General features: G+C 62.7%; 2 protein-coding genes across 2 annotated transcripts; one reads left to right on the top strand and one right to left on the bottom strand.

Moving 5' to 3' along the window:
• Nucleotides 1–829: 829 nt before the first annotated feature.
• sgta (small glutamine rich tetratricopeptide repeat co-chaperone alpha) lies at nt 830–3535 on the bottom strand. The gene is given in 12 exon segments (XM_068743280.1): nt 830–999; nt 1072–1205; nt 1356–1550; nt 1642–1679; nt 1788–1850; nt 2300–2435; nt 2503–2607; nt 2699–2798; nt 2882–2960; nt 3047–3150; nt 3437–3478; nt 3481–3535. Coding segments are annotated over 11 exon segments (1029 nt in total). The 3' UTR covers nt 830–999; nt 1072–1093.
• An 851-nt stretch (nt 3536–4386) lies between these two features.
• Nucleotides 4387–8857, top strand: LOC137899255 (thimet oligopeptidase-like). Its single transcript, XM_068743283.1, has 13 exons — nt 4387–4427; nt 4921–5127; nt 6130–6278; nt 6343–6450; nt 6521–6793; nt 6866–7001; nt 7085–7227; nt 7300–7523; nt 7586–7787; nt 7890–8076; nt 8141–8269; nt 8346–8482; nt 8592–8857. Exons 1-13 carry the CDS (start codon nt 4415–4417, stop codon nt 8751–8753), a joined length of 2070 nt encoding a protein of 689 aa, XP_068599384.1. The 5' UTR covers nt 4387–4414; the 3' UTR covers nt 8754–8857.
• The last annotated feature ends 648 nt before the right edge of the window (nt 8858–9505 follow it).

Below are 9505 nucleotides of genomic sequence, written 5' to 3'. Positions count from 1 at the left end.
CTTGGTTAACACCACCGTGGCGTCCTGCAGCTCCGCCCGGCACCGGGACGAGCCGTTCAGGCCAGTCGTGGCCCACACCACGATGGCGACGAGCGACCCGACGGACCAGAGCAACAGCAGGACCATCACCACGTTCTTCACCTTCTGGGAGGGGCTGGAGGCGGCGGCCATGAGGAGGCGCAGAGGAGGAGCAGAGGAGGTGGTGAAGAGGAGCTGTGGAGGTGATGAAGAGGAGCTGTGGAGCCGACGAAGAGGAGCTGTGGAGCCGACGGCTGCTCTCGGTGAGTCTCAGGTTGGAGTGAGCCGGACTTTCCCTTCGGGAAGGGCGGGAACACGGAGGGGGGCGTGTTCCCCGTGAGGGAACACGCCCCCCTCCCTGGAACGACCCGCCTCCACTCCTCCTCAGCAGCTCTCTCTCTTTCCTGACCTCTTGCCAGCTGCTGGCCTGACCCCGCCCCCGTCGGTCTGTCTGTGCTGTGATTGGCCTTTGGGCCCGCTCCGGCAGGCCACGCCCCCTTCACCAGTGAATATTCATGTTGTTGCCTCTGAATTAATCTATTTATCATTTAACACTTTTCTACTAAAGCTTCAAATCAAGGATGAATCGATTCGGTCTTTGAGCCACCCCCCCAGGATGTGATTGGTCTTTCACGAGGAACCGCTCCAGGTGAACCCCGCCTCCGGTCCCGACCCACGGTCGGCTCGGGTCGGACTGAGAACGGCGTGGCGCTGTGAAACCGTTTGTTCCGGCGAGGGGGCGGAGCCGTGGCTTTATTTGACGCGTACTTCACGTCTGATGTCATCGACCATAACCAGTCCTGAACACACGTCCTTTAACAGTTGATTTTATTTCTATTACGACATTAAATCCTTCCTAAAACCACACGGCGCCGCAGGAGGAGGGCGTGGCTTGTGTTCCGTGCTGCGGCTCCTGATTGGAGCAGGACTCTAAACGGAATTCCTTTCGGTCCTTTGAGTCGTACGAGATCCGGATCAGACCTGGAACGAGAGCAGATCAGGGCGTCGGTCCGAGGCGTGTGGGGAGCTCCGCCTCCTCGGGATCGCACTCACCTGGGCTCCCGCCCGGGTCGGGTCACGGCTGCTCCTCGGTCCCGGCGCTGGGCGCTCGGTTGCGGATCTGATTCCTCAGCTGTTCGATCAGTTCTGGGTTCTGCTGCTGCATCTGCTGAGCAAACTGCTGACCCCTGCAAACGGGCCAATCAGACGGGCCGATCAATCACAGACGGGCCAATCACAGACGGGCCGATCAATCACAGACGGGCCAATCAGACGGGCCGATCAATCACAGACGGGCCAATCAGACGGGCCGATCAATCACAGACGGAGGTACGTACGCCTGGATCAGCCCCGATAAATCTCCGGCTCCGGGGGGGGCCCCGGCGGGGGCTCCGGGGGGGGCTCCGGCGGGGGCTCCGGGGGGGGCTCCGGCGGTCGCTGCACTTCGTGCTCCTTCACCACCTCCTTCTCCTTCACTAACTCCTTCTCCCCCCCCCACCCCGCCATACGCTCCCGACATCATCCCCGACATCCTGGGAGAGAGGAGAGAGGAGACGAGGAGACGAGGGGAGACCTCAAAGGAGGACCAACACAAAGGGGCGGAGCCTGGAAGCATCGACTCACATCTGCTGGACCTGAGGGTTGTTCATCAGGGACGACGCCTGCAGAGACAAACGTCCAGGTTGAGCTTCCTGTCCGGGACTGAAGCACGCAGGGTGCCCCGCCCCACACCTGAGGGGTGCCCCGCCCCACACCTGCTAGCATCTCACCATGTTCATGAAGCCGGGGTTACTGAGCAGCCCGGCCAGATCGACTCCTCCCATCCCTGCTGTCTGGGAGACAAAGAGACAGCCATGAGGCCCCGCCCAGTTCTGGTCTAAAGGCCCCTCCCGGTTCTGGTCTAACGCCCCCCCCCCCCGCGGTTCTGGTCCAACGGGCCCCCCCGGTCGGTTCTGGTCTAACGGCCCCCCCCGGTTCTGGTCCAACGCCCCCCCGGTCGGTTCTGGTCTAACGGCCCCTCCCGGTGCTGGTCTAACGGCCCCCCCCGGTTCTGGTCTAACGGCCCCCCCCCGGTTCTGGTCCAACGCCCCCCCGGTCGGTTCTGGTCCAACGCCCCCCCCGGTTCTGGTCCAACGCCCCCCCGGTCGGTTCTGGTCTAACGGCCCCTCCCGGTGCTGGTCTAACGCTCCCCCCCGGTTCTGGTCTAACGGCCCCTCCTGGTCGGTTCTGGTCTAACGCCCCCCCCGGTTCTGGTCCAACGCCCCCCCGGTTCTGGTCTCACCGGGCTGGACGTCTCCATCTTGTCCTCGGCGATCTTCAGGTTGGTTCTGTAGCTGTCGTTGTCCGGGTCCAGCTCCAGGGCCTTCTTGTAGTAGCCGACTGCTTCCGTGTGTTTGTTGAGGCTGGTCAGAGCCAAGCTGCAACACAAAGCGGCGTCAGCGCTCGGGCCCGCCCCCCCCCGGCCCCCCGCCCCCCCAGCCCTACCCCATCCTCCCGTAGGCTTTGCTGTAGTTTGGGTCGATGCCGATGGCCCGCTCACAGTCCTGCACCGCGCCGGCGTAGTCGCCCAGCTTGCTGTAGGCTGCGGCCCTGCACGCACACGCACGCACACACACACACAGCACCGGTCTCACTATGACATCACAGCACCCGGCGTGCCCCCGGGGGGGTCGGGCCGGACCTGTTGCAGTAGTACACGGCGTTGTCCGGGTTGATGGCGACGGCCTTGGAGTAAAACTCCACGGCAGCCGAGAAGTTCTCCACCTTCATTTGGTCGTTTCCTGCAGGCCAGACAGAACCAGCGTCGGAACCGGCACCGAGGTCCAACAGACCGACCAGCGCCCCCCAGAACCGGGCTTCTCACCTTCGGTTTTGAGCGTCTCGGCCTCGACTCTCTGCTCCTCGGAGACGGCGTTCTGAGTGGCGTTGTTGTTCACCTGACACTCGGGGGGTGCTAACACAAACATGGCCGACGGGTTAGCCGCTAGCATCGCGGCTGAAGGTGGCGACTCCCTCGCCAAGACTCTACCTTCGCTGTGGCCGAGGCGAAGATCTCTGGCAGCGTCATGGCGACGGCGAGGCTCTGGTCGTCGGTGGAAACGTCAAACGCCGTCTCCAAGCACTGAACGGCGACTAGAAGCAGCAGCTCGCGTTAACGACGACACTAAAGACGGACCCGAACAGAACCTGGAGATGGGCTCGGCCTGACTCGGGAGCGATCCGGATTCCCGTCCGGAGTTTCCCATTTACTGATAGAGGAGGCTTTAACATCTGCATTAAATTCACCAAGACTCGGTCATAAGGGGTCCGATAGGTGCTGATCCAGAATGAGGTCTGTGATCAGACCCACTTAATGGGGGGGGTCGGTTTTACTCTGATGGGATCCATGCGTGAAGGGCCGATCAATAGCGGGACTCACCCTCCAGACTCTCCTGGGCCCCCGAGCTCAGGCTCCCGCCCGCAGCTGATCGTGGAGGAAGCGGATGATGGAGAAGGCGAGGCGCTTGTTGTCCGTCATGATGCCGGAGGCTCGGACCTCTCTGTGGCCGCGGGAGGAGAGATCCTGCCGGGGAGAGCAGCAGCATGCGCTACAGGTCAGCCGCCCTTTAGCATTAGCTTCAGCGGCGCAGCATGACTGTTAGCTAGCGCCGCTAGCGCCGCTAACCAACACCGACGTTAGCCGGATACTTCCGTTAGCTTAGCACAACGCCGTCCCGTCGTCGGGAGATCGATCGCTTCTCCGTTAAGGGTCAGGATGCTCGCTGCTCCGGTAACGTTAGCGTCACCGCACAGCCGACGTTAGGTAGGAACTTCACGGATTTACTTCAAACGCAAGCGGCGTCATATTGTACCGCTACATTTAAAAGGGGGCTTGCCGTGACGTGATGCTAACGACTAGCCAGCTAGCTGATCCTATCCGTGTCCCGCGGCAGACCCGTCGTGTGCTCGGGGCGGCCCCCTAGCGTGCCCGCGGTGTTTTCCTACCAGTCGTCCGGATGTTAGCTGTCGATCTGCCCAAGAAACGAGCGAGCGCTCCGTTAACTCCGGTCCCGCGATTAGCCGTAGCCGCCACTCAGCTTGACGGTCGCGTGTCGCAATGTTGTGTCGTCATACGCAAGCGACGGTGTCCCGATATGTGAGCCAATCAGAGACAGAGGGGGGCGGGTTATCCCTTTGCCGTCCTTCGAACAAAGTGAAGAAAGCTTTTCAACTTTAGAAAAATGTGCTATCTACCAGAAATAGAGAAAACTCGCCTTCAGAATGAATAACTACATTAAAGTAGTAATCTGTTTTATTGTGAAAGGGCGAGCGGAAGTGGGGGGGTTCTCTCGCCTCTTAGATCCGGTTCCACAGCCCGTCACTCCGCCGCGCTGAGCTAGCGGACATTATCTGAGCTATGGGCCCGACAGGTGAGTCGTGATTCCCGCCGAGGCTCCGGCGCTCGTTTAGCATGAGTTAGCTCTGACTTCCCGTTAGCTCCATAGTAGCTCTCGGCTAGCTTAGCTGCGGTCGGGTCGCTTGTTTCCCGGCCCGGTTCGGTTCGTTCAGAGCTCGCCTCAGACCAATGTGTGTAAAATAATCAATAATAATGGTGTTAAATAAACGCGTCCTCTTCCGCTAGCCGCTTTAGCGTGTTCATCGAGCTAGCTCGGTAGCTAGCTCATCCATCGGAGGATAAGTTGATGGGCTTTGGTTTAGAATCAGTGTGTGCGTGTGTGTGCGCGCGCGCGTGCGGTTTGCTGTGATTCTCTTATCTTGTATATTTAAGGGGGGGGGGAGGGGGAGGGGGGGGGGGGGGGGGGCACCGCAGCTCTTTGTGCTTTGATTTACGACGTGTCGGGTTCTGGTTCCGATCCAGATCCAGATCAGTCCTGGTTCCGTGTCCCATTCTCGTCCTCTCAGGTGAGGTGGTGTTCGGCAGCCCGGTGCCGGTCTGCCCCGACAACCGGCTGCTGTGGGACCTGACCCCGGAGCGGATCCGCCAGATGACCGGTGAGCTGGTCACCAGAACCAAGACGGTGTACGACCGGGTCGGGGCGCTGGACCTGGAGGGCGTGACCCTGGAGAACACGCTGAAGGCTCTCGCTGACGTGGAGGTGGAGTACACCGGTGAGTGGACCGGTACCGGGTTGGTTCTGGTGCTGAAGAGCCGCTACGTTTCATCTGAGGGCTCCAGATGTTTCTGCAGCAGAACACGACTGGATCCGGAGTCCGGACAGAACGGTCGGTTCTGGTTTCCCATTGTGAGCCCGTCTGGAGCGCCGAGTCGGCAGATTCCACCGCGGAGCGGCGACTCGGCAGTTTAGAGAGGAAGCAGCCGGGCGAGCTGCTGCGTCCACGGAGGGCGGGGCTGAAGCGGCGGGTCCGGGTCCGGTCAGGGTCCGGGTCCGGTCCGGGTCCGGTCTGTCAGTGAAACACGCAGAGAGAACTAGATCACCATGGTAACGTGTTTCAGTGAACGCTGCTGCGTCGACGGAGGGCGGGGCTGAAGCGGCGCGTCACGGGTCCGGGTCCGGTTCGGGTCCGGTTCGAGTCCGGGTCCGGTCTGTTAGTGAAACACGCAGAGAGAACCAGATCACCATGGTAACGTGTTTCAGTGAACGCTGCTGCTGAACGTTCTCCACCCGACCCCCATGTACAAGTACACAAAACAAACATGTGTGACCCCGCCCCTCACACACAGCTCCTCCCACCGTGCCTGACCCCGCCCCTCTTGTCTCAGTCCAGAGGAACATGTGTGACCCCGCCCCTCACACGCAGCTCCTCCCACCGTGCCTGACCCCGCCCCTCTTGTCTCAGTCCAGAGGAACATGCGTAACCCCGCCCCTTGCACACAGCTCCTCCCACCGTGCCTGACCCCGCCCCTCTTGTCTCAGTCCAGAGGAACATGTGTGACCCCGCCCCTCACACGCAGCTCCTCCCACCGTGCCTGACCCCGCCCCTCTTGTCTCAGTCCAGAGGAACATGTGTGACCCCGCCCCTCGCACGCAGCTCCTCCCACCGTGCCTGACCCCGCCCCTCTTGTCTCAGTCCAGAGGAACATGCGTAACCCCGCCCCTCGCACGCACGCAGCTCCTCCCACCGTGCCTGACCCCGCCCCTCTTGTCTCAGTCCAGAGGAACATGCTGGACTTCCCGCAGCACGTCTCCCCCCTGAAGGAGGTCCGGGCAGCGAGCACGGAGGCCGACAAGAGTCTGTCCGAGTTCGACGTGGAGATGAGCATGAGGCGGGACGTCTACCTGAGGATCGTCGCGCTGAAGGTGGGCCGCCGCCCCTCCCCCAGCCCGGGCGTGTCCTGACTCCTCCTCCTGTGTGTCTCTGCAGGAGAAGGTCGATGGCGGCGGCCTGACGGGGGAGTCCAGGCGTTACATGGAGCGACTGATCAAGCTGGGCAGGAGGAACGGCCTCCACCTCCCCCAGGAGACGCAGGAGGTGCTCACACGGGGGGGGGGGGGGGGTGGTCTGACCCGGGTGGTCTGACCCCCTGACTCTCTGCCGACAGGAGATCAAAGGCATCAAGAAGAAGCTGAGCAGCCTGTCCATCGACTTCAACAAGAACCTGAACGAGGACACCAGCAGCCTGTCCTTCAGCAGGGAGCAGCTGGGGGGGCTCCCCGAGGACTTCCTGGGCTCCCTGGACCGGGACGGGGACGGGGACGGGGACCGGCTGAAGGTCACCCTCAAGTATCCGCATTACTTCCCCACCATGAAGAAATGCTTCGTCCCAGAAACCCGCCGGAAGCTGGAGGAGGCCTTCAACTCGCGCTGCCAGCAGGTGGGGCGGCGTCCGGGGGGGGTCCGGGGGACTCGGTGGCGGTCCGAGTCTGACCCGGGTCTGCGTCTCCAGGAGAACGCCGTCATCCTGAAGGAGCTGCTGGAGCTCCGGGCTCAGAAGAGCGCTCTGCTGGGCTTCGGGACGCACGCCGACGTCGTCCTGGAGATGAACATGGCCAAGTCTGGGAAGAGGGTGGCCGACTTCCTGGGTGAGTGGGGGGGCGGGGGGGGGAGCGGGTCCTCCCGGGTCCTCCCGGGTCCTCCCGGAGACCGACTTCCCGTCCCGTTTCAGAGGAGCTGGCCCGGAAGCTGAAGCCGCTGGGTGATGAGGAGCGCCGGGTCATGCTGGACCTGAAGCAGAAGGAGTGTCTGAAGAGGGGCGAGCCCTTCGGCGGCGAGCTGCACGCCTGGGACACGCGCTACTTCATGACCCAGGTGAGCCGGGGGCCTGTTGGACCGGCCCGGGTACCGGCCCTGCTCCTCCTCCTCTCCCTGCTCCTCCTCCAGGTGGAGGAGACGCAGTACGCCGTGGACCAGAACCTGCTGAAGGAGTACTTCCCCCTGGAGGTGGTGACGCAGGGTCTGCTGGGCACCTACCAGGACCTCCTGGGTCTGAGCTTCCAGCTGGTGGACGGCGCCCCCGTGTGGCACCCGGACGTCGTTCTGTACAGCGTGAAGGACCGCGGCAGCGCCCGGGTGGTCGGCCAGTTCTACCTGGACCTGCACCCCAGGTGAGCCCGGCGGGCGGCGTGCTCGGCGAGGGCGGTGCCGTGACTCCTCCCCCTCTGTGCAGGGAGGGGAAGTACGGCCACGCCGCCTGCTTCGGCCTGCAGCCCGGCTGCCTGCTGCCCGACGGGACGCGCCAGATGTCGGTGGCCGCCATGGTGGCCAACTTCACCAAGCCGACGGCCGACGCCCCCTCGCTGCTGCAGCACGACGAGGTCGAGACCTACTTCCACGAGTTCGGCCACGTCATGCACCAGCTCTGCGCCGAGGTCAGCGCCGCGCGCTAGCGCTAGCGTGATCTCCGTCTCCGCCCTAAACGGCCAGCGGGTGTCCCTGCGCTGCTCTGACTCCGCCTCCCGCCCTGACTGCAGGCGGACTACGCCATGTTCAGCGGGACCCACGTGGAGCGGGACTTCGTGGAGGCGCCGTCTCAGATGCTGGAGAACTGGGTCTGGGAGGCGGAGCCACTGCTGAGGATGTCCAGACACTACAAGACGGGCGAGCCAATCCCCAGCGAGCTGCTGGACAAGCTCATCAAGTCCCGCCTCGCCAACACCGGTGGGTACCGGCCGGGACGCCGCGCTGCGCTGTTACCGTGGTAACCGGTGCCCCCCCCCCCCAGGGCTGTTCAACCTGAGGCAGATCGTTCTGGCTAAAGTGGATCAGGCTCTGCACACCAGGAAGGGGCTGGACCCGGCAGAGGAGTACGGCCGTCTCAGCCGGGACATCCTGGGGATCCCCGCCTCTCCAGGTCAGACGGCTCCTCCCACCTCACGGCTCCTCCTCCTCCCTCTCTAACCTTCGTCCTTCTCCGTCCTGCTGACCAGGAACCAACATGCCGGCGACCTTCGGGCACCTGGCCGGCGGCTACGACGCCCAGTACTACGGCTACCTGTGGAGCGAGGTGTTCTCCATGGACATGTTCTCGGCTCGCTTTAAGAAGGAGGGCATCATGAACCCCAAGGTGAGGACGCTGGCGGCCTAGCCTAGCCTAGCCTAGCCTAGCCGCAAAGGGAAACGCTTCCCATGTTGTTCTTGCTGACTGAATTGCTCTCTCCTGATTGGTCCTCCAGGTGGGGCTGGACTACAGGAAGTTCATCCTGCGTCCCGGCGGCTCCGAGGACGCCGCGGAGATGTTGAGGAAGTTCCTCGGGCGGGAACCCAAACAGGAAGCCTTCCTGCTGAGCAAAGGGCTGACGGCGGAGCGGGAGGCCGGCACGCCGTGTCCCTGCTGACCAATCAGAGCAGCCGACGCCCACCCCGGTGCTAACCAAAAAACGACTGTTATGTTTTTAGAAAACAAAACCTGTCGAGTGTTTCACGCAATAAAACGCTTTTAAGCCACTTCCTGTGTCTGAATCACGATGTCATCGTTCGTCACAAACGGGGCCCCGCCTCCATGTTGGACTAAAGTTCTGATCCAAACGGATTTGATGGTCGGGTCAGAACCGAACCAGACAGGAAGTCCCACACTCACAACTCACTATTTTGTGGCAGAAAATTTCTGACGCCAACGTGAAACAGGAAGTTGAAACCAGTGGGCGCAGGAAGTGACATCACCGCTGCAGCGGCGTGGGCTCGGTCTCCGCACGCAGCTCCGTGTGGTTCCAGCCGACCTGCACAAGGTGTGCGTTTCATTCGCCCCGAGGGGAACCTGAGGGAGGCGGAGTCAGCGGGCCGCAGGGAAACCGACAACAACAGCCGGCGGGCGAAAGACGGGGATCCTGGAAAACAACTTCATCATCCGGCGCCGCCCGCCGGGACGTCCCGTCGGATGACGGGGACGCGTTTGTGTCACGCACACAGACGAGATCCGACATTGATCCGGTCGGTTCGGACGGAACACCTTCCTCGCCGTGAATCCCCCGGAGGTCGGAGGTCGGCGTTGTTACCGTCTCCTCTTCCTCTTCGTCATCCTCGGTAATTAGAACCGAGCTGCAGCTGCTAGCCGGGTCCCTGGGGGGGGGGGGACTCCCCCCGGCCCCCG

Source organism: Brachionichthys hirsutus, chromosome 9 (genome assembly GCF_040956055.1).
Source record: "Brachionichthys hirsutus isolate HB-005 chromosome 9, CSIRO-AGI_Bhir_v1, whole genome shotgun sequence".
Lineage (NCBI taxonomy): Eukaryota > Metazoa > Chordata > Actinopteri > Lophiiformes > Brachionichthyidae > Brachionichthys > Brachionichthys hirsutus.
Note: the sequence above shows the minus strand (reverse complement) of the source record. Positions and strands in the feature narration are given on the sequence as shown.